The sequence below is a fragment of the Schistocerca piceifrons genome, chromosome 1 (assembly GCF_021461385.2).
Source record: "Schistocerca piceifrons isolate TAMUIC-IGC-003096 chromosome 1, iqSchPice1.1, whole genome shotgun sequence".
NCBI classification, from domain to species: domain Eukaryota; kingdom Metazoa; phylum Arthropoda; class Insecta; order Orthoptera; family Acrididae; genus Schistocerca; species Schistocerca piceifrons.
The window spans coordinates 1,200,280,542-1,200,306,614 of NC_060138.1; the positions used below are offsets into that span (position 1 = coordinate 1,200,280,542).

The following is a 26,073-nucleotide window of genomic DNA, read 5'->3' on the forward strand; positions in this document are numbered from 1 at the left end:
AGCGCTCTAGGGTGGGCAGAATTATAAAATACAAGTGTAATTATGTGTCTGGAGCTCCGTTCTACAAAGGTGGTGTGGTGGTCGGGAGGGGGGCTGTGTAGGAAGCGCCTGGTGAAACAACGAAATCGCACAGTGAACTTCGGCGTTTATTCTGTGAAGAATGTTTTTTACGATGTGTTTATTCTTTGCTTTTGTTCTAGCGCTATTATCTTGACTTTGTTATTGTTCCTGTGTTCAACGACATGCAAAAATAAAGTTATATTCTCGAATGTATTACTCTCTCTCGAAAATAATTATTAATTAGCCTCAGTGGGTTTACAGTCAAAGGGTGGTGTATTCCTTTAATAAGGAACATTGATTGATATTCCACCTTGAGTTACCATCGTTCAATTACAACGAAGTTGAACTTTTTGTGGCATGACAGAAGTTGCGAATCTCAAGTTGCGCCACATTAAACTGCGAGTTCACACACGCTACTGCAGTATGCCACTAGCTGCAGCGACACTGTCGTTGCCTTTGTGAATCAGGATATGGATTGTTCGCCTGATTTATTATTTGTTTGATTTTAGATGAAATCCACCTATTAACCAGCTACTTTTGATTACACTTCAGGTGTAATTTCTAGTTTTGTAGGTTACATTTTCAGATATAATCATAACAAAATTGAAATTAAATATTAAAAGTCATTTCCCACATTGGCGTCGTTACGCTGTTGACAGCACTGTTGGAAATCAAAATGGCTACTGTTTATTATTGTTGATCAGCTGGTGTTTGTGCATGTGCCTTTAGAAAGAAATGTGCGAAATGTATCGAGTGGTTACTGAAACGGGAATTAATACGTAGAAGCATGGGGCACGATTCCAGATCTGTGTCGGTGAGCCCGCCTCGCGGAAAGAAGAAATCGTCACCGATTTATGAAGGCAGGAATGGCAAACATAACACTCATGAGTCGAAATCTCGAAGTCATGGGAATTCATCGCCATCACCGGAGCGAAAGAAGCATAAAGATGTTCGCAAAGACCAGGACAGGAACCTCCACAAGCATCTAGATCGCGGAAGTGAATCACAAAAGTCCAAGTCGGTAGTGAGAGAACGAGAGAAGAGAAGTAGGCGATCAAGATCTCCGTCCATGAAAAAACCACATGACGTGAGTGCAAGAGATTCGATTTCATCTCACAGGAACCGTAGTCGTAGTAGAGTGTCGAACAGGCATTTTGATGAGAAACAAAGGGACGCGAAATGGCATCAGAATGATAGGCATAGTTCTCGCAGAGAATCGTCACAAAGTAGGTCTGTAAGAGACTCCCCAGCACATTCTGTTGAACGGTGGAACCACGATTGGTTTTTTGAACGAAATCTACCACAAAATGGTCAAGGCTACCATGGTTACAGAGACAGACATCGCAGGACTCAAGAAGATGACTTTATGGATCAGCGCAGACAAGAAAGAGAGAGAATTGGCCTAGCTGGCGTTGCAAATGTTTGGGGAAAGTCTCCACCTCCCGAACAAGAGTGAGTGCATCATCGAGACCGTTTCGGCGTGTCACTTTTTACTTTCTTATACGTTTTTCAGATACCTTTCCACATAACATTATTTTCACCTGTCAAACCAAATAATTGCTGAGGCATTACTTTCATGTGAAATGTCCGTCATAGAATTGTTCAGTCAGCAACTATAATGTTTTAATAATTAACTGTACCATCGCTATCACCTGCTGCATCATCATTGCAGCGACATGCTTATAAGCACACAAGCACATGTAAATAAATAGCAGAAAAAATAAATTTAGTCAACCCATCATTTCAGTTAAAAAATAAAGAATAATGATAATATTAGAGTAAGTAAATGATTTTTGTTTTATCTATATAAAAAAAGCTTCCACTACTTGCAGTAATAAATTTTGCATAGGGATCATTCCATGTCAGTTCGGCCAGAGGTCACTATTCATTCATTTCTGAATCTAATAAATTTTTGTGGGAAGGAAGATTCTACAGTGTCTTCGATTGAAATGCACAAAGTTTCATCCCAATATCTCCTTTAGTTTTATTTTTAAAGCCTCATGTAGATAGGGGTCCTAAGTTTTTAACCACCTACACACTTGCTAATGTGCCAGCTTTGGATAATTTTATTAAAAGTGCTCTTACAAGCCCCTGCTACCTTGGCAGATGCAGTGGTGTGTGTGTGGGGGGGGGGGGGGTGCTTATGTGCCATCTGAGTCATTTTGAAGCCAGGTGGTTAAAAACTTCCTTTTCAGATCAGATTGGATTTCATTGAAGTTTGTTGTCGGACAGGTTTTGCATGCATTACATCTTTATCGGAAATTCGTGATATATATTTTTATTCTATTTATTTATTTATTTTTTTTCGTATCAGTGGCTAGCTCCCCTCAAGCAATCTGGGCTGTAGCTTATTTCCAGCAACTTGTAGATGACTTATTTCCTGTAAGAAGGAAGCTTTTCGTCTCCAAAAAAGTACTGTATTTGTTTGTGAGTCAGTGTTTAGGTATAGACCAGTTATATACAGGAGGAAGAGGACTAACCCAGGAGTGGATCCTTGTCCATTTTCTGTTCATATTTGTCGATTATGAAGTGAATCATTTTAATGCAGCTCCTTATGTGCCACATATTTGGAGCTTCCCCAATAGTGCTTAGTGGTCCAGAATGTTGAAGGGGTTATTCAACTCTAAGAAAATGCCAGCGGCAATTTGGTTTTTGTCCACTGTGTCTGGAGCATTTGGTAGAAAAACGTAGATGGCAGTAGTTGTCTATTTTTTCTGAAGCCATGCAGAATATTAGCAATGATTTTGTTTTTTCATGTACCTGTTATACGTCACTTTTTGCTAAACCATAATAATACAATGATTGGTATGTAGTTTTCAACATTTGCATTTTCGGTTTTCTTATATCAGTAGGTGCCATTTTGGCAATTTTCAGACAATCTGGAAATGTGCCTGTCAGAAAAGATGAATTGACTCTATCTGCAAGATGTACTGAACATTTTGTAGAGCATTGCATTATTATATAATCTGAAATACCATCATTTCGTGATGATTTTCTGGGTTAATGGAAGCATCTGATTCCAGCTGTCTGCTTTGACCTGTGACATAAGGTTGTTGTGGTGTGTGATGTCATTACGGTGCGGAGTTTGAGTTGGTTGTGTTTTAGATGTCATCTTTTGTGTTTGATTGTGCCCTCTGGTGGTGTGTATGTACGTGCTGAGTTTAATGTATTATATTGGGTTCACTTGAGCCTTGGTGTTGGATGTGCGAAGTCATTAGCAGCATTTGTAGTTTGGGGACAAAAGGTTTGGAAGTTTTATCAGTGAGTTTTCAATTAATTTTTTTGTTTATGTGTTTGGCATTTTTGTTAGGTGTTATTGGTTTGCTGTTTGTGGTGCGGTAAGATGTTTAATTTTTGTGGCTTCTGTTGTTAGGTATGGATATGACGATGAAATATAACAGTGCTATGTTGCAGTCGGAGAGGGAGGAAGACATGTTGTCCATTATTAAATTCCTCCAGTTATTTGGACTGATCGCTGAGATTGTGAAGTGTAGTAGACCAGGGATGGGTACATGTGGTGGTGGCGGTGTGTGTGTGTGTGGGGGGGATAGCCAATTGAGTTTGCAGCACCAGAATTTGTTGGTGGTAATTTTCTTTTTTTTTTTTTTTTTTTTTTTGTGTGTGTGTGTGTGTGTGTGTGTGTGTGTGTGTGTGTGTGTGTGTGTGTGTGTGTGTTGGGGGGGGGGGGGGAGGGGTGTATATTATTCTCAAGTTGTGAGTTTTGTGTATTCATTGTGTACTGAATGTCTTTTAATTTATGTTGGGATGTGTGATTTTTAAGTTTTTGAGGTGTTTTGGTTTTATTTTTCGTAGTTGTAGGTGTTCATTTTTTGGTATCAATAGTTGTCATTGCCTATATAGGTCAAGGGAAATGACCAGTTCCAATGTTCGTAGTTTTAGTTGTAGGTATTGGTGTTTTGGTATCATCAGCTGTGGTTGACCCATATAGGAAAAGGGATGCTCCTGTGGTTGACCTATACAGTGTGTCCCATTTAAATCTATACTGGCCAATATCTCTGGAGCGGCACAATTCCGCTAGAACAGTCTCTAGTAAAAGTTGCAAGTTTGAAGGGAGTCATGGAATGGTTACCTCAGAATGACCTTGAACCGTGGTTCGAAGTGAAACCAAGGTCAAGTTCATTTTTGCAAATGGTAAACCTATTTTTTATTTCGTATTCATATTCTGCGTGAATAAATATGCATTGTTTGTAAAGAACAATTTTTACGAAAAACCAATGGTTTGTCGCCAGTGCACACTTCATTGTAACTTTCCCAGGTTACCAGTAACTCGAGAAAGAAGCAAGATCGGGAAAATTTTTTAATGAAAATCTCGTATGGTTTCTGAACTCTGTCCACTGGTGAAATTTTCGTGAACTTGAATAGGCCTTGAAATTCTTCACTAGGGATTAAGCTGAAAGCAAATACCATCAGCATTAGCGGAATCCAGTGTGCACCATGTGGAGGTTGTCCAGCGAAAGTCTCACATAGTTAGCCCTCTAAAGGGCTGATTAACATGGATCTCACTGGAAATTTATGATCTCAGATGCTCGATCAACTGTCCATTTTGCCTAATGCACATTTGAACTGTCTGTCGGAAACTGGTCTCAACATCATTCGATGTCTGATGGGTGACTGCCTGGAAAGCCGCCACAATCCATTCTCTTATATCTTCTGGTGTCATCGGGGAAGTGGCGTACACCTTCTGCTTCACAGCTCCCCATAAGTAGTAGTCCAATGGTGTTAAGTCTGGCGATGTTGGCAGGAATTCACGATATGAACTACCAATACCAATCCATTGATTCTGGTAAGTTGCATTAAGGTACCTTCTGACAGGTAAAGCTTGATGTGCAGAGGTGCCATCATGTTGAAACCACACATGTGCTCGTATGTTTAGGGGGATATTTTCTAGTAAAGGAAGCACCAGATTCTGGAGAATATGAAGATAGCGCAAGCCGTTGCAACATTTCACCATAAAAACAGGACCTATCACGTAATCTCCAACTATGCCTGCCCAGACATTGATTGACAACTGCCTCTCTGTTTGGTGATCTCCTTTCCAGTGAGGATTTGCTTCCGCCCAGTAGTGCGCATTACGGAGATAGACTCCTCCCATATTGTTGAAGTTTGTCTCGTCTGTAAAGAGAGTGCGTGTAAAGAAAAAGGCATCATGGTGTATTTGCATATCAGCCCATCAACAAAATGCCAGGCACCTCTCAGGATCCCCAGGCTCAATAGCTTGGATGATATGTAAGCAATATGGATGGAATTTAAAGTATCTTAAAACGTGAGATACCGTCGATCAAGGCAGGCTAAGCGTTCGCTGAATCTGACAAGCCGAAAGGTGTGGATCTTCAACGGTGATAGCATGAATTCCCAGCACAATGACATGTCCCGGGCCCATCTTTCTTGTCTGCCTTTTCAAGGGCTCTTCTTCAGCTCGTCTTACCAGAGGCCTAATTCTAACCTTTGTGGGATGGTGGGCATCAGGTTACCTTTCGGCTTACAATCTTTGTGCAGCTGCATAATTATTGCGACACTTGCCAACAATTTTTATCATTCTCACTATTTCTAATGGTGTGTAATCGGCCATTTTGGACAGATTAGAGTCAAAAAACAAATTATTCTGACCACTTTTACTATTATTGGTTTTCGTAGTTTTTTCTTCAGTGAAACATCTGGCAAGTGTGTTGCAGAATAACTGACTTATTACAGTGTATGTGACCCATTTCTTTACACATGCTCGCTGTTGTTTTCGCCACAGTTGAAACCGAAACATACAGTATTCAAGTGTGCTCTTTTAGAAAATTACTTAGATGTCTAATGGACGAGTGCTTTTCAAGAGGGTGCCTTTACATATCTCGATATGGACGTAAATAATAAAATACCCCATGGTAACCTGTCCTTCTCAGATATGGAGAGAAGGCAGAAATGAAAGACAGGCCTGAGAAAGTCGATTGCGAGACAAGGTGACTCAAATAAATTTTTCTCTTATGGGCTATAGATATCTGCATTGAGAATAATTTTGCTTGTACGGATTTGGACAAATTTCACTTTGCAGGAACTCATTAGGGTCTCACGAGACGAGATTGTTCGGAGTCCCATGAGGCAAAATTCATCAGAGTTCGATGAGGTGGAATTTTACTAAATACCTTAACACACATTTTTTTCTAAGCCCATAAGAAAAAAATTTATGAGAGTCACACCAGTCAAGAACCATTTTAAGTGAGCACAGCCAAAGAATTTTCAGTCTCCAAAGGTAAAATTTCTACGAACCTCCGGTCATTATTTCAAATTTCCTGACAATGACACATATTAGTTAGCCTCACAGCTCCACCCTTCTCTTCTCTTATTGTGCTGGCACAATCACAATGCCGTCTCTGATTTGGCACATTGGGTTCTGCTAATGCTAATGCTATTTGCTTTCAAGTTAATCCCTGCTAGAGAATTTCAAGGCCTTTTCAAGTTGAACTTGACCTTGGTTTGACCTTGAAAACAGGGTTCAAGATCACTTTTAGGTAACCATTCCATGACCCCCTTCAAACCTTACAACTTTTACTAGAGACTGTTTTTGCAGAATTGTGCCACTCCAAAGATATTGGCTGGTATAAATTAAAATGGGACACCCTCTATAGGTAAAGGGAAATGTCAGATTCCAATTTCTGTAGTTTTAGCTGTTGGTGTTGGTGTTTTGGTGTTGTCAGCTGTGGGTGACCTATGTAGGTCAAGGGAAGTGTCCAATTCCGGTAGATTTTGTTGGTGTGGCAGAATGTTGTAATTTTGTTTTTTTTTTCATATTTTTGTATATTTTGGGACAGTGGCGCATTTCTGTTTTGTACTGTTTACTGCTTGTCCCCGCCCTAAAACCTCCAGTGTCCTGCAGTTGTCCTGTTAGTTTGATTGTATTTTAGGAGGGAAATGTTATCATCTTAATTATATGTATTTTTGTGTTTGTTGCTGTGTGTATGTAGTGTAGGCGCCATATTGGAGATGCTTAGAAGAGCCATTTCCACCATGTTGATGAAGTCATGGGTCAAACAGACGAGTGGAATCAGACACTTCTGTAATGAACATGAATAATTTAATCTGTATTTGTTTTACAGAAGTAGATTGAAGAAGGATAAAGATGTCTTGTGCGTTACATGTGATTTTACCTGCTAAGTTCATTTTCCATTTGGTCTGAAGGTGACATGCAGACTCAGTGCAGAGGTGAAAATTCTTCTGCCAGTCATCACCTTTATTGTCTATACAACCATATAGAGTTCTGTGTCAAAATCTAAAAATTCATATGGAAACAAAATTCCAAAGGTACAGTTTCTTTCCTTAATTTTCTTTTTTTGAGTGGGGGGGGGGGGGGGCGGGGGGGCACTGGCAGTTTGTCCTTGCTGAGGAACTGTACCAGTCTGTGTAAATAACGGAGCTCTTTCAATGTTCATCTGCAATTGCAAAAGTGAAGTCAAATGATCATTTGGTTTTTCTGTTTGAGCCACTTTGGTGATTTGCATATCAGTGATGAGGGCAACACAAACACCTAGACCCCGAGCGGAGAAAAGCAACAACACAGCTGGGAATCGAACCCAGGACGCCAGTGTCTAAGGCAGCAACACTAATCATGGGCTGCAGATTAAGAATGCAGGAAAAGCGCATTTTATGATGAAATGTTAGATACAAGATTTATTGTATGTTGCTAAAGCTAAAAACATTCTGGGTTTGATTAGCAACTACGGAAGATATTTGCAACATTTTATGAAAACATTCAGACCTGTGAATCACTTCTTTGTTCATGTTCAAAATAATCTTTTTGTGTCACAGAAAGATATTATACTGATGTCTGAAAGAGGAGATTAGAGGATTGGTTGAACCCCTGAAGAATGTATATCAGATTTGACCCATGACTTAATGACTTCTGGCATGTGGTGTCATTCTTGCAACACAGGACACTGCCAATATTTGTTTTGCTTCTATATTATTTTTGGCATGTAAGCTGGACATTGCGGGCTGATTATACGCAGTCATGACAGGATCTTCTGTTACTCAACTTCATCATAATGGCTGGGTAAGGTATGTGCTCTGAAGGCTCCTGCCATCTGCGTAATGCCCTCTTACCCAGACAAAATCAAAGCTCTGCAAAATAACACAAGGGAATACCTGTTGCTGAGTTACTTAAACGTGTTTAGAGCACTCACCGTAAGATCTTTTAGGTGTGAGAATCTAGTGAATTTGGAAGATGAGGCCCATGAACTTAATTGATTCCTAAAAATGAAAAAGAGGTTCCCTATTTGAAATTCATGTTAAGCACGACCTATCGGATTAAAAGTTATGCATGGGCATTTCTCTAGGCAAGATTTAAAGTCTTTGTTTTACACTTATATTTCCTGCACAAGATCATAAAATCAGTAGAATGTTGAGAAATTATCTACAAACAGTCCAAGCATTGGATAAGCTCAGGGCTGTGAACACTATACTGTTGATGGCTACTGCAAAATGGGTTAAACAGTCCCTGAGGGACATTAATTTCCTGAATATTCCACCAAAAGAGTGGAAGGAAGGGTTCCTCAGGGATGGAAACATTTTTTCAGCCTTGATGTGCTTCGGAAGTATTGCCAAATTGAACATTAAAATGAAGCCATCATTTTTTTTTAACCTTATATTGATTCTTGTTGTCACATTGCTAATGACCACTATTCTTTCCATCTCCTATTGTTTTAGCAGTTCTTAATGTGTCCAGCTTATGAGGCACTTGCAGAAGTGTTTTGTGCCCTTCTATTGCTATAGGATTGTGAGCACATTCTTTTTGTGTATAAGCCAAGTATCAAGTTTTATCGGAAATGTCCCACTACAAAGTTTGGATCAACCAAAAGTTGTGATTCCACCAATGTGCTGTGACCTGTGATGCAACTGTGTTGTGTTGTATAACTTCATGGTAATGTGGTGTTTTTTTAGTCGGGCCGCATTGTATGTGGCATTTTGCTGTATTTGGTGATGCTCTCTTGTGTTGATTGTTTATGTTTCAGAGTTGTTTGTTAGGTATGTTAGTGAGTCATTTGACATTATGAGTTGAGCGTATTAGGTTACTGTTGCAAGAGTTTGTCCCGGATTACTAGTGAGTGATTTTGCTTATTGTGGCTGATGGAATTATGTTTTTGTTTGGAATGATTGAAATTGTTAATGATGCAAGTTTTTATGAATTAAGAGGTTTTTCTTGTTGGTGTTTGGTAATTATTGTATTGGATTGTGGTTGATAGATATTTTGAGTATTGGTTTTCTATCATTAGTTAGGTTACGTTTTTGATATTAATTATGTGAGTGGATTTCAGTTTGTTGTAATGTGGTCTTAGATAGATAGGTTAAAGTCAAGGTCTGGATAATGGATTGGACAATTTACATGCATTGGTTTTTGATACTGCGGGCTTTGTTGGAACTGCCAGACAGGTCAAGTGAAATTTGCGGTGTTGGGTTTTGAATTTACGTTTGAGTTCTTGTTATTGAGGGGTTCATATGACCTATTCAGTCAAAAAAAGTTTGCAATAGCAGGATTTATGTTGGTTACTGGTATCATCGTCTTTGACTGAGTTATATAAGACAAGTAAAATTTATGGTACCACTAGGTTTCGTTTTTTGGTTGTGTTGAATGTTAAGAATTTCATGTGCTTGATTTTTGGATTAATATTTGTTTCGAAATGGAGTCACTATTCTTATTATTGTATAGTTAGATGTCCTGTCCCAAAACTCCCTACTTTCCTTGGTTGTCCTATTAGTGTCTTTCTACTGAGATAAATATTTTGTGTGTTGGTTATGTTTGTTTGTGGGTGTAATGAGTGACGTCACATTCATCACACTGCATTTGCTTTAAATAGGGTGTCTTCCATCTTGGTGACATCACAGGGCAAAACAGATCTAGGTGCAATTGCAACTTCTTGTTTTGCCCAAAGTTGTAAATAGATTTTCACTTTCCAGGGATTTGTAGTTTTAGAAGGGAATTGCATTCCCAAATAGTATTGTAAATCAATATATTGTGCTAATTCTGTAGCCTTTATGAGAGTCAATAACTTTTCCCTTGATATGTGACCATGTTGTCAAAAGTGCACAGTACTAACACACTCACATACCTAAAGACTTTTGTATTGAAGCTTAATATATTACTTCTCGTGTACATAATGCATTGTCCAAGAATCATACAGTTAACTTTAAAGAGATAGGGCACTTGAGGAAGTGTACTGTTAAAGCCCAAGTCCCTTCTCTACATAACGCTATGAAATGAAGTAGGAAAGGAGGTTAATATAATGGTAAATGCGGAATACTCGCAGATAATAAGTGTTTGACCAATTAATGTTTCATTGAACTTTGTAATGTATGTGATAATGGACATTCCTAGCTAGTTAATATTATATGCTGGGCTGGCACTCAGGCATGCAACATCCTGTGTTGTCTGACTCAAATACTCAGCCTGCTAATGATTCTCTTTGTTTTACTAAACACTACAAAGCTCTCTTGCTAATGCTTCTCTCTAATTTACTTAACACTACAAAACTCTCTTTCAGAAAGTATTATAAAAACTAACCAATTAAAAGGTTGAAATAGGCACTTAGAAACAGGCTGTCGTAAGCTCGTACAGTTCTGGCACCAGTAGAATGCTCTTAATTATTTCTTTAACGAATATATATAGTTTACCACATATCAAATTCAGGATGAAATATTATTTACCAACCTTTTTGTGTTGCAGCTCAGATGAAGAAGAGGCAATCTCTGGAGATGCAAAAAAGAAAGATTCTGTTGCCATTTCTTCTTCTCCAAAGAAAAAGAAGAAACATAAAATGAAAGCCAATAAGAAAAAGAAGGTATGTAGGTAGTACTGAGAAAAAAATGAGTACATTTATGGAATTTTGAGCTTTATATTTTTCTCTTAGGCTGAGGGCAGAAGGTAATACAAAGGTTTGTAGATTTTTTTTTTTTTTTACATATTTAATTAATTCTCCTGTTTATTTCAGTTAAAGTGTATAGGTTCAGTTTATATTAGTCACCAATTTAGAAGTCATTTGCACCTGTATCTCTCTTTACTTCTGTGTCTAATATTTAAAAAATTCAGCACTTTAGGTTTGCAGTGTCACTTAACGTTGACAGTGTAATTTACATTTGGAAATCTACGTCTGAAAAGTAAAACAGAACACCTCTTTAGGTTTGAGTCCATTGGGAACCATGTGGTCAGTGACTGCAATATTATATTAAAATTTGCATGTTTGAAATAATTTATTACAGCAAATCAATTTCAGTAAAGAAAAGAAGATAAAGAAGTACAAGACATAAAATCAGACCTAAACACCATATTATGTAACATAGTCATAAGTCACACGAGTACATTACATTTATGACATGCAGTACATACCCAATATTAAAGTCTTGAAGACTCGTGTAATAAAAGTACATATTACAACTTCAGCATGATGTCAATACAGAAGAACATAGCAACTAACAAACAAATTTTGAACTGAGCTTTTAGCCTACAATTACATGGAGCAAAGCTCAATTCATTACGTAGGCATCACAGTGCCCTCTTATTCTAATAATAGTTTACACAGGATTTATTTTATTTAAAAAGTGGAGGCCAAGAGTTTATACAAAAGAATAGTAAAAATGAATTAAAAATTAAAAACACAATCTTCGTAACCCAAGAAAACAGGAGAATGATTGGATTGCAATGCTGTGACACAGACAGGAAGAAGGCTAGAGGTGACATACCATGAGCATATGGTATTGGATAGAAGAGATATAGTTGACAAGTCCAATTTTGCAGCACACTTGGGAAACACCGGTCATACTCCCCCAATATCTTACCTCACAGCTTAAATTGCTGCGCCAGAGGAGAAAAGGGCAGATATCTTGATCTCCTGGAGGATATTTTGTAATCCAAAATCTCCCAGTTACACCTTGCTTACTGAGCAGATTGCAGTGAGGAGCGCCCATTTTTGGTAATAATTCAAACACTATCTAACTCCTTTGAAAAAATAAGAAGTCCACCAGTTCAGTAATAGGACAATAAACACCTTAAAGTGAGCTCATATATAGTGCCACACAATTATTCGTGATACAAGAACATACTGGCTGGTCAAAAAGACAGTATAAATTTGAAAACTTAATAGACCATGGAATAATGTAGATGGGATGTCATGGGTTTGTATTTAAAAAAAGAGAGAGAGAGAGTGAGTTCACAAAATGTCCGACAGATTGCACTGGACAGCAAAACAGCTACCGTGACGGGTGAGAGGGCCGATATGTTACAGAATCGCATCATCCCCAGCCTGGCTGATAAACACGTGTTGGAACATACGATGTTTTTGCAGGATGGCGCTCCACCCCATATTGCTAGACCCGTGAAAGCTTTCTTGCGCGCATCGTTTTGGTGATGATCATGTGCTCAGCCGCCACTTTCGTCATGCTTGGCCTCCCAGGTCCCCAGACCTCAGTCCGTGCAATTATTGGCTTTGGGGTTACCTGAAGTCGCAAGTGTATCGTGATCGACCAACATCTCTAGGGATGCTGAAAGACAACATCCGACGCCAATGCCTCACCATAACTCCGGACATGCTTTATAGTGCTGTTCACAACATTATTCCTCGACTACAGCTATTGTTGAGGAATGATGGTGGACACATTGAGCATTTCCTGTAAAGAACATCATCTTTGTTATGCTAATTATTGCTATTCTGATCAGATGAAGCGCCATCTGTTGGACATTTTTTGAACTTTTGTATTTTTTTGCTTCTAATAAAACCCCATGTCATTCTAAGCATGTGTGTCAATTTGTATCTCTCTATCTACATTATTCCACGATTTATTCAGTTTTCAAATTTATACTGAATTTATACTGAATTTTTGATCACCTGGTATGTTATGATCAATGTCATAAGCTTCACCCCTAATAATTTTCATTTGCATCTTGTTTGATTTTTTCGTAATATCAAACTATGATTATTCATCCCTCTAATGGTTTTTTTGTATATAATTATGAACATTTATAGTATTTTTCTATGAAGTGTACCGGAGTCGCTCACTACTCCTGTTTGGATTTAGAAGTCATCATTTACAGGTGAAGGAAAAATAGTAATGCCTTCTATTTTTATTCATTGAAAATACAGGAGATACATAAATCACAACAGCACAGCTAAATATAGCAATATTTCAGCTACAGACTGCAATTTTTCCACATAGTCACCACCATTCATTATGCACTTTTGCTAACAATGAACCAGAGCCTGCATGCCGCGCTTGAAAAAATCGGAACTATCTGAGACTAACCACTTCCTTACAGCATTGACAAAAGAATCCAAATTTTGAAAATGTTCCCCATGTAGTCCATCTTTCAGAGACCCAAACAGATGGAAGTCTGAAGGCATAAAAATGGGGACTGTATGGTGGACATGGTAAGACAATCCAGCTGAATTTTGCAGTGAGTTACATGGTTGAAAAATTAGTGTGGGGCCTGGCGTTATCATGTCACAGGTGAAAGTTTGTCTTCTTCTCTGGCCTTACCCTGGAAATTTGTGCTTTCGACTTAGTCAGTATTGTCTTGTAGTGTGCTGAATTGACAGTTTCCCCAGGCTCCAGGATATCCAGAAGAACCACACCCTGGCTATCCCAGAAGACAGTGCATGTCATTGTGCCTGCAGATGAATGTGTCTTGAATTTCTTCTTCGATGGAGAATTCGCATGTTGCCATTCCATGGACTGTCTTTTGAATTCCAGCTCATAGTGGTGACACCATGTCTTATCTCTGGTGACTATAGTGTTCAGAAAATTATCACTTTCAGTTTCATATTGGTGCAGAAGGTGCCAAAAAATTTCCATTTGATGACCTTTTTGTTCTTCTGTAAGCATTCACGGGACCCATCTCACACAGGCTTCGCCATAACCAAGACGTTCCAACATTGTTTCCAAGGCGTTACAGCCAACTTTCAGCTTTTCACACAGTTCTTGGTTGTTATCCACCGATCAACATGGATTAGTAGATCAAGATGCTTTTTATTGTGAGGGATGACAGCTGTGCAGGGTCGACCGGCCGTGGCTAGTCGTGCACACCCTTTTCACCACCTAGAAAATAGTGTACCCGTTGCCTCATATTGCTCACATCTATTGTATCATCTCCACACACCTTTAGCATGCATCGTTGGATTTCAATCAGAGCAATTTCTTCAGCAGTGGGGTATTCAATCACACATTGCTGTTTTATATGTGCGTCCATGTCAGATTCCATTTTGGAACACTCTTCTACTGGTGCCAAGTATTACAGAATGGAAGAAGAAGGCTCAAGGATTAGTACTACACCAATGACATATGGTGCAAACATCCAAAGCACCACAAAAAAATAAGAGGCATTACTTTTGGAACAACCCTCGTGTGTATTAATGTAAAATGATGGTGTCCAGACTGTTCCTACTTGCTGAATTTTTTTAATTATTAATTGAATTACAGTCATATAAACTTTGTTAATGCCTGTTGACAGCTGTATGAATGGAACTTCACAGGGTGTAATTTTTCTTATTGTTGCGTTTTTATATCATTTGTATTCCTGATTTCTCATGCTATAAAGATTGTGTTTTTAATTTTTAATTTGTTTTTACTGTTCTTTTGTATAGAATCTTGGTCATCCTTTTTAATAAAATATCTCCCGTGTGTTGGTTTATTTGAATAAAGGGGAAACTGTAATGCCTACATGATGCACTGAGCTTTGCTTCATGTGATTGTAAGCTGCAAGCTCAGTTCCAAATTTGTTTGTCAGGTGCTACTTTCATCTGTATTGATGCCATGTTGAAGCTGTAATATGTGCTTTTATTACACGAGTCTTAAAGACTTTAATATTTGGTGTGTACTATATGTCACACATGTAATGTACTCTATGTGACTTAAGCCATTGTTATATAATGTAATGTTCAGGTCTGATTTTGTGTCTTATAAATTTTTAGTGGTGAAGATGGTCACACAGTGACTGAAACTGATTTCCTGTGATAAACAATTTCAAACCTCTGATGACTGATGCTGTGATTTTTGTGTACAATAAAATACCTGTTTGTTGTTGTTAATTATAGTGCAAGACAGATACCATTTTGGGAAGAGCAGAAGTAGTTTCTGTGTTTTTAATAAGAAATTTGATAGCATTATGGGTCAAAGTGCACTTAATGATGTCAGTGGCTGTTCCACTGTGTGATGCCGTTGGCAATTTGTTTCCATTGGTTGTGTCGTACCCCATCAGGTGAGAGTAGATGATAGCCAAAGAGAATCGCTGAATCTAATGACTTGTTTCAGTGGAAGATACGATTTGATTCTTTTGCTTTCAATGTGATAGTGCAAGAATAACAATTATTGGTCTGGCTATTACGGACTATAAGGTTCGTTACTGGTTTTCACATTTATTTCTTGTATTATATGTTTCTTGTGTTATCATTTTTGTACTGCAGTCATGTAGTTTGATTGTCAGCTTGCAGAGCCAACGATGTGACTGCAGGGAAACTAGATGCGGTGATGGAGCGATGTCTCGTGTAGCCTGAGGATTAGTTCAGAAATTTTGCGGTGTATTTTCAGAACATCCCAATTATATGACAGAATTCTCTACAGTCCATTCCATTATGCTGCCACATAATTTTATATACTTCACATCATGGCGACCTTTATAGAATGCTACTTTCTTATTGATTTCACCATCTTGTGTAATCTCCTGACTCCTGCTTCATCATGTTCACTTCTCATCATTTACTGTGTGAATAGTTATCAACTGCAGTACACAGCGGAAAACCTGCCAACACTGTAAGTGCACTTTTACTGCACCATTCAAGTTCTGTTGGGAATCATAATTGGAGATAGAAACAGGGCAAAAGACAGTGGTGGCACAAGTTCTTAAAATAAAACTTTGTGCTGGACCAGGAATTGAACCTAGTACCTATTCCATTTGCAAAATGTCCTCTATCAACTGAGCTATCCAAGCACAACTCACAACTTGCCCTTATAGCTTTAACTCCACTAGTGCCTCATCTCCTACCTTCCATGCACTTTTAATCTACCAAAAAGTTTCAAATCAGTGCACACTATGCTGAAGAGTGAAAATTCATTCTGGCTCTTAAACAAATATCATAGTGGTCACTTCCTCAGAGGTAAACTGTTTCCCCATTTGGATCTCTGAATGAGGACTGCTCAGAAATGGTTTATTTGGAAGAGAAAGTCTTCACAATAGAGAAAAGTTTTACTGGAGGGTGAAACAAGGAATGGGGAATTATGCGGAACAAATTGGTGACATTGTAAACAACAGTAGTTTAATCCTTTTACGTGGAACAAAGATGTAGGTCTACAACACCGTCATTTGGCCAGTTCATTTGCCCAGTTGTACTTCACAACTTTGATAATAGTGGAAAGTTAAATAGAAAGAAACTTGATATCTTCAAAAGAAGGAAGATAGGTAGTGCCTTTGGATCTGTCAGGGGTGGGAAAGAGTAAAGAACAGAGAAGTATTATCATATGACCAGTGGACATTGGATTGCAGACAATTTGAGGAATTCATTGGACTGCTCATATGGCAACTCTGTGTGAAACGCCATGACCAGAATTTTTGTGGAGGGAAAACCACAGATATTGAGTCCTCTCAGCAGACTAGGTCTGATGACATGATGAGCTGGAAAACAATCCACACCTGTTAGATGTTTCAGGAGATTGGAATAAGGGAGCACAAGGCTAAAGAGGTGGAGTTAACTTGTGAAGGCAGTATATGGTTCCAGGGCCTTTGCTGAATTATGATGATGATGAGTCATACATAGCTTGAGATGCTATTGGATGCTCAAATCTGAAAACAAGTACAAAGTTTGATTACATTTAACTGACATTTGGAAATGGTGAGGATCAGATGCCCATTCAGCCATTCAGTTTTAGCTTTTCCATGGTTTCTGTAAATTGATTAAGGCCACTGCTAGTGTGGCAATTGATTTGTATTTCTAGCAACAAGTACCATCAAAAATATAAAATGCTCCAGAACTGAATGTAAGAAATCTATGACATTTTCAAATAATTTTTATCTGATTTAGGCAGTATTCTTATGGTAATGATCTCAAATGCTGAATACTTTGTTTAGTAGTGTTGCCCAAGGAGATAATTGTGTAAGACAATAGTGAGTGTTTCATGGAAGCTACTTTTAAGTGCAAAACATAACAGATTAGGGTTTCTCGATTTGATTATCTGCATGTTGACTCTATTTTGGTTTGTTATAGAACAGGACTGTAGGAACTTGACACATAGTTAGTGTGATGAATAATATCTTGATAAGAGCAGGGTTTTACTTGTGTAAAATTTTGTAATGCTTCCTTCTGGGATTGAAGTTTTAAGTGCTTCCTATGAAGTAGTTGTAATCAGCTATGATTTGGGCCATATATGGTGTGATTGAGTTGGAGGTGTTGATTAGCAAACACCAATAAAGAACACAGGTGACAATAATTTACTGATAACAGAATTTTACTCATTCTTAGATATGAAATATTGGTATAGAATTGAAGATGATGATTTTGGAATTGTACATGGAACCAAATGCTACTGAGAATAGTGTGGGAAAAGAGTTTATGGGAAATACTTATGAGAAGTTTATATTAGCGGGATGTGTGGAAAAGCACCCAGAAACAGTTAGCACAGAATTAGTCAAGAGTGTAGAAGGAAAAGTTTTAAGTTCTAAATATGTAAAACAGATAAATGCAAGTTTAGGACATCGAAGGTACATAAAAAAATAAATAAATAAATAAATAAATAAATAAATCAAGACCAGATAGGAAGAGATTAAGGACAACATGCTACCAGCTGAAAAGCAGAAGACAACACTTGTATGACAACAGCAGAAACACACTGGAATTTAAGATAATAAGTAGCATAAGCTTTTGTTGGAATTGGAGGTTCCATCCAGGGATAAGTAGAAATGCCACCAAAGACGCTGTCAGGGGAGGTGCAACTGGACAGGACGCAGTGTCATTAATATCTGAAGAAGTGCCAATATGAAAATGGTTAATTAATATTTGTGTTTGAAATAATAATCAGTCTTGACTGCAAAAAATTAAAAATCACACAGTAGTGGTAACTGGTTTTGATGTCATCTAGATTGTCATCAGACCATATTCCTAGAATGCAAAAAAATTATGCTCCTTAGAGGGCAACAAGCACAAAAATTCTACAGTCCCTCTACACAATAAAAAATGGATACACAATCATAATGAAATAGAAAGGTTTTTATACTACCATGTTGTGGGCAGAGAGAATGAGTGAGGCACTGATGAGTGATGGAAGACATCTTTGGCAACTGATAAATAGCATTAAAACGATGTATTTAGGTAAACTATTGACCTAATCAGTCTGAGACTTGACATTTAAAACATTATTACTCTAAAGCATATGTTGGCAAAGTTTGAAAAAGCAACTTTCACTTTTAATTTTATTCGTAATTATGGTGCAATACTTGTGCACTATGCTCAGACACGTTATGATGACGTGGCATTACTAGCAGTGAAATGGGGTAAGTCCCAGCACACTCACTCGCCTATGTATTTCACAAATGATACAGTGCTCGTTTCACTACAGTGGCTCTTCATCACTACCTGCTGTAATGCAAGCCAAAACTGGAGCATTATCTGGTTTAAATGGTTTGATCCAGAATTAAAATCATTTCCTCCATTTCTGTTAATTGAATTTCTCCTACCATTTCCATGCCCATTGTGGCTATCCTCCACCCAACTATTCCTTGAATTTCTACTATAATTAGTCCTGTTCATCCAATTTATCTGAAATTCTCTCACTGGTTGATTATTGTCATCAAAATTCTTCCTACGATCTTCCACTGAGAGCTTCACCCTCTCCACAACATCAACATAATTAAAAAAAAAAAAAAAAAATATCACTAATATTACCCCTAGGGGCAGGTACAAGCAATTCTCTAACTTTCTGAGGCAACTTAGTTTCTAAAGCCATAATTATTGATTCACTGCCTAGCTCTTTGTCCAAATATTTCAGTTTGTTTATCCAAAGCTGACAGAAAGCTTTCACAGTACCCTTCCTAGTGCCAAATCTCTCTTTTTCCCCAAAATTCACTCAAAATTCTCTGCTGCTTCTCTTTGGACCAATAGTCATCTAAAAGTGCTTTCTTAAAGCTATGCCATGAAGTACAACTATCAGCTACCTGAGCTGCCCATTGATAAGCATCCCCTTTCAAAAAACCTCTGACAAATGACATTTTCTCTTTGTCATTCCACATTTCAGGCTAATCATTAAATTTCCTAATGAAATCCAGTGGATGCAGTTCCACATATGGTTCAAAGTTATTAAATTTCTTACAACTAACAAATGAATGACTGTTTGGGACACTACATATCCTATGCTTTATATTTTGTACCTTTTCCATCTGTTTCTCCATTTCAACCGATTTTGAATCTACACTTTCATTTTTACTTTTGCCAGTTTTTCCTCTATGACTGCTGCACACTTGGTTTCTACCTACGTTTCTAAATCATTTTTAATCTGATCGATTTGGTTCTCAAGTTCAACCCTATTTTCCTGGCTGCTTTGACTGGTTCTCGGAAGCCTCCACGCTCCTACTATAGTCATCCCAAAGTTTCTTTCTCTCATGTACACATTTACTACTCATTAATATTAATTTCACATTAGTATTCTGCTCTACTCTCTTTATCTTTTCATCACAATCTTTCGCTAGTGCCTCAAACTTCTTATTTAATTCTGAACAATTAAAGCTGACTATCTTAATTTCCTTAATAATTTCTTTCTTCAGTTCATCCTTTAAGCTAGCCATGTCAGTTTTAATGCTCTCAGTTTTATTTTCCACACTATCAATGTCTTCTTTCATACTACTAATGTCGTCTTTCGTACTCATAATATTCAAACTACTCATAATTTGCCTTAACATTGCTTCCAATTTTCTGTCTGCCATAAACTTTTTGCCCTTGCTGACTTTCACTACTAGATTCCTCCCTCTTAGCCTGAATGACTTCATCCACTTCAGTACTGTTTTCGTCCATTTTTGCTCACATCACCACACAATGTAAATGACATTTTTATCATTTCATCTACAATAGGACTTTCATCCCCATCATTCAAAGTTACATTCGTGTCCGATTTATAGCCACTATCATCTACAGAACCAGTCCCCATTAAGTCTTTCTGTTCATTTAAAAACGTAACCTCCACAGCTTTGTTATCAGTCACATCACTCCTCTGTTGTCCATTCTCCCCTGTCACACTGTCTTGTTCGTTAAGGCCACGCATTATGTATCACTTAATATAAAATGGCTTTTGCAGTGAATTATCTTATTTTTATTCATTCGTTTACTGCTGCTGCGGTCGTCATTGTGACTCGTCTGCACGGCTGCAGCAAGTTGTAATTTTCTCGGTGATGCGTGTTGTTTATCCTGGTTGGCTGCTTCCACCAGCGTGCTGATTGGCTGCTCCTGTACTCAATGGCTGCTCCAATAGAATTGGCTGCTGTCATAGTGTGGCCATGAAACCCATTCACTGATTGGCTGCTGCAGCTTCTTCATTAAAATCACTGTATTGTAAACCGTTCTTGAGTTCACTGTTCAGAGTTCACGAGTCCTAGTTTATTGTGCCCAAATACAGTAGCCCTCACCCGAAAGGGCACCGTATGTGACGTTCGCCCACTTTATTTCTTCGATGATAGCCCTTGGTGTCAACGTACTGCATTTTAATACTGACTGAAAAATGGGGGGGGGGGGGGGGGAGGGGTGGAAGCTCAACACTGACAACTGTAATGAATGATGTAACCAACAGCTGCAGAATTGCTTTATGTTCACAACGCCACAATATTACACTGTTATACGGCCAGTTCACTATTGGTTGGCTTTTGATAAGCCTCATTAATAGTCTACAGGCAAACGTCAGCGTACTGCTACAATAGTTTACTGTTGAACATCTATGAACAGTAAAAATCTAACCACACAGTTCTTGCAGAATAATACAGTATGTGTGACACTACTGAACAGACATTGTCATTGTTTTAACACAAGTATTACTCTAATGGATACAGACTTCCCATCTGAAAATTGGCCGTGGACTGAATGTATCGGGGCCAAAAATTAGGCCTTTATATATCCTCACAATAACAGGCACTGAAACTATACATTGTTTGGTGCTTAATTTACAGAAATTGCTATTAAAACATAACTCATTCAACTAACTGAATCTATCAACAACAACAAATACTGCTTTTTAACAGTTTCTTCTATCACAGAGTTTAGGCTGAATTATTCGTTTAAATAATGAAATTAACAGATATAGTTACACAAACAATACTTTTAACAAACCTGGTAAATATTTTGGAATTAATTAAGGGCTGGCATTGCTAACATGTTTTTGAATAGAGCCAAATAAATACTTAAAGAATCCTAGTAGGTCTTCTTCCAAATGTTTGTAATTAGTACAGAATTTATATTTGTTTATAAGTCAACAATAGAATTTACACCGTGAAACAATTACCTGTTACACCCTATAACAAAAGTGTTAGGTAGGAATGGTCAAAATGAATTAGGAAATTAATTACATCCACAAAACTAAGCACAAAATTAGATCTGGTGCTATATTTCTTAAGACTGAGGGTCAAACTTTCTCTTTTATGAAAATACAGATTATACTCATGTATTTTAATGGTAATGAGGCAAAAATGAAAATAAAATTAATTTAAGGAGGAAGATGCCAAGACAAGAGAGGAAGTAAAGAGATCCCAGCTTGCTTCGTCACAGACTGGTGGACAGATTATCGAATGGTAAATTCAGTAATTGTTCTATTAGTGCCACCCAAATGGTGGAAGCAAAAGAAAAAAGCAAAACATTTGCTAAATCTAGAACAACTAAAAGATAAAGAGGTCCAAAAGAAGTTCCAGAACATTGTGAAGCAAAAGTTGTCTGCTGAGTCTGCTGTTGGATAACACCGGTCAATACTCAAAACAATCATGCTTTCAGCTTGCCAAGAATCAACTGAATTCATCAAAAGAAAACATCGAGACTGGTTTGATGAAAATGACAATGAAATTCAAAGCATGTTAGATAAAAAAGAAAGGCGTACAATCCCTGGCAAAATGATCCAAAATCAGTCCACAAAAAACAAGGTGGTTTCCATGCCAAAGCTGATGTTTAAAGGAAAACCAGAGTTCTTAAAAACCAATGATGGACTATAAAATCAACCGAAATGGAAAATTCAGCAGCAACCAACAACTCCAGACCTTTCTTCACTGCCACCAAAGCAATCTGTGGCCCCTCCAAAAAAAAGACCTACCCCGTCAATCTAAAGACAGTACACAACTTTTTGAAGACTCTGCATCTGTCAGCTCGTGGTGGAAGGAGCACTTTGAAGAATTTCTAAACAGAGATTCAGAAATGCACGAGGACGTTTTTACAAAAATACCACAAAAACCCATTCAAGAGCCTATGACTGATGACTCTTACCTTCAAGAGGTTGAAGAAACTATCCACCAACTGAGGATTGACAAAGCCCCTGGACTGGAAGGAAGCCCAGCTGAACTATTTAAAAATGGCAGTACCAAATTAATCAAAAACATTCACATTCTTATCACCAAGATATGGAAGACTGAGACAATGCCTGCAGATCTGTGTGACACCAATATCATTGCTATATTCAAAAAAGTTGAGAAGACCTATTGTGGAAACTACCGAGGAATATCACTAATCTCCCCAACAGCTGGATGGATCCTTACTAGGATTCTCTCCAACCGACTACTTCCTTTGGCTGAAAAAATCCTACATGAAACTCAGTGTGGCTTTAGACCTAATCAAGGCACTGTGGATATTATTTTCAGTGCAAGGCAAATACAAGGAAAATCTAAAGAACAGAACCAACCCCTGTACATGCTATTCATAGACGTTGTTAAAGTCTTGGACTCTTAATCGAGAAGCACTCTGGAAAATTCTGGCATCAAATGGATGTCCTGGAAAATACATTAACATAGTTCGGCTTCTACGTGGCAACATGAATGCCCTGTCCTTGCAAGCAATGGACCTGGAAAAACGTTTTTAGATTACCACAGGAGTCAAGCAGGTTTGTGTTATTTTTACGTAGCCTATTCTCGATATTTGTGGGAACAAAACTTCACCTTGTTAAGGAAAACCTGCCATTGGGTTTTGAAAAACCTTATAGAACTGATGGTAAGCTATTCAACCTTAGCAGACTTCGAGCAAAAAGCAAAATAACCACAACAGCTGTCATCAGACTTAGGTATGCTGATGATATCGTTATCATGGGCAGACACAGCAGTTTGTTTCCTTAGGAACACACACACACACACACACACACACACACACACACACACACACGCACAGAGAGATAGAGAGAGAGGAAGGGGGGGGGGGGGGGGGGAAGATGTACAAACTATCCTAAATGGTTCAGCCTGGTATACAAATCTATTGATCTAGAGCTTAACACAGACAAACAAAAGTCCTCTATCAGCCAGCCCCAAATTCCACTGCAGCAGCTCCAGTTATCACAGTTGATGGAACACCTCTAGAGGTTGAAGAAGATTTTCCATACCTGGGAAGCCATCTTTCTGCAAATTCAGACATAGATGCAGTCATGCATACACTTCTTCATGGATGTGAAACCTGGACCACCTACAGGTGTCACTTAAAATCCTTACAAAAATACTATCAATGCTGTGTAAGGAGAATGAAAGGAAAGTGGCAGGATTGGCAGTCAAACAACAGCATTTTGGAAGAAACCAACCCATCATCACTGAAGCAAAAACTGTCAAACACCGACGTCAGTGGGCTGGTCATATCCACCGCTTGCCGAACTCCCGTCTCCCTAAGCAAATCGTTTTGTCCCAATTGGAGAATGGCCAACGCAATCAGGGAGGGCAAACAAAACGATGTAAAGATGTCCTCAAATCAAATATGACAAAATGTCAAATACACAAATGATTGGAAACTGCAGCCCTAGATAGATCCAAATGATGGCGAATGGTTCATCAAGGAACACTTAATTTTGAAAAGCAGAGACAATTGCAGGAGAATAGGAAGAGAGATCACAGAAGAGAACAGGAGGTCTATACCATTCAGTCAACACCAAATGGGTATGCCATTACTGCAGGAGAATCTGTGGCTCCAGAATTGGACTATTTAACCATCAAAGAATCTACAGATAACACTACTAAAAGACATTTCATACTTGCTTCTAAAAGACATTTCACACTCGTCAACGAGTAAATGCCTTTGATGATGATGATATTTGGATCAATCCACACCAAATTGTTTAGCACTGGTTGCTTGACCATCTCAGAAAAAAAATGATATTCACTGGGTGGATTCCCTCATGTTTCATGGACTCAAAAACATTTTTAAAATTTTTTTATTGGTATGATTTAAAAAAACAGTGGCTATTTTTGTTTCAGGCTGGAAGCATTCATTCGCATTTATAAGCATCTCCAGTTTTTTAAATTATTCAGTAATGGGTTGCCCCAGACCTTTCAAATAAGAAGCATTTTGTTCAGCACACATTGGACTATAAATTAAGACCATGAACATCTAGCTAAATATATTCCTAATCTGCCTTAATATTTTTTTGTGCTATTACACTAAGTAGTATAGTTAATTTTTATACGGTATCAGTAGTGAAAAGATTACACTTAACAAAAGACTATTTTAAAAAACAGAATTTTTCTATTTTTCCATTATTTGGCCAGCAGTGTCTTTGTTAGGGGACTAGACTAAAATCTGAAAATTACACACTAACAGACTTTTATAATATCAAACTTCAGTATAAATTTCAACTTTGAGATTCAGTGGGAAGTTACCAAAAAATAAAAAAAAAATAATAAAAAATAAAAAAATAATTAAATAAAAAAATTTAAAAAAATTACCAATATGAGTCAGAAACCCATTTCTTAATATCTGCAATATCTGGACTGACAGATAGAGTGTAGGTCAGTTACACAATTCATACATACCTATGATCACTTTTTTCTGTGAACCAGCTACTTACATTATCTTGTTCTCACCTTATTTGTTTTTACTACATTGTTCATTGAACAACAGAGAAATTTCCTCTCTCTGTTTGAGAGTTAGGTTGAAAGACAGGCATCCAGACTTGAACCTTTGCAGCTTCTTTAAATGTGGTTCTCGGTCTTGGTGGATGGTAAAATGTAACCTGCACATCTTGGTTTTGACAATCATTATCATCAACTTTGGCAACCCACCACTGTTCACTGTAAACACAAGCCACTATGCCCTTATTTTGAAGTGTCAGTGTACAGCAACCCACTCGGCATTCCTCCAGGCCCACTATATTAGGTCGCATTCTCTCCTTACTTTTCCAGCAAACTTTTCATACAACTAATCTCATTAAATAGTTCCTCCAGGGATACTGTGATGACTGTTTCAAGTGAGAAAATCATTTGTTAAGGGGTCATGAATTATAATTTATCCTGACACTCAGTAAACATTAACACTTTTGATCTCTGTGTGTGTGTGTGTGTGTGTGTGTGTGTGTGTGTGTGTGTGTGTGTGTGTGCCATGAGAGGTCACTGTACCCTCACATATCCCCGTATCTCAAATAGGGAAGAGCAGAAGAGAATAAAATATAACCTTAATTAAAGAACGCTTGATGTTATTGACATTAAAAGAGTGTTACTATACAACAACATTACCAAAAGAAATTATTTTTATCATCATAAAAACAATCCACTTTATTTATTTATTATTTATTTATTTAGCATCCATGTCATCGTACAAACAATATTGGACTTGTCATACATAGAAATTAACAATATAGAATATACAAAATGAAATTGTCTACAATTGGATTTGTCATCCACAGGAATTAAAATATAGAATGTACAAAATGAAATTGTCTGTAATAAATGACAGCAAACTTACAGTTTCTTTCCACATAAATGGTTTATAGTAATTTGTTTCTCAGTAACAATATATAACTGGTGCTATAGATAGTAAAGTATAATAAAAGCTGAAACAA

At 37.7% G+C, this 26,073-nt stretch overlaps 1 protein-coding gene across 1 annotated transcript in view; it reads left to right on the top strand.

Annotated features, from left to right (window-relative positions):
* Window positions 1–717: 717 nt before the first annotated feature.
* The window catches only part of LOC124781630 (NKAP family protein CG6066), a 79,981-nt gene continuing 54,625 nt past the window's right edge, over window positions 718–26,073 (top strand). The window contains exons 1-2 of the mRNA XM_047253876.1: window positions 718–1,512; window positions 10,781–10,895. Coding sequence (XP_047109832.1) covers window positions 848–1,512; window positions 10,781–10,895 — 780 coding nt within the window. The 5' untranslated portion in view covers window positions 718–847. The remainder of the gene's footprint in view (window positions 1,513–10,780; window positions 10,896–26,073) is intronic.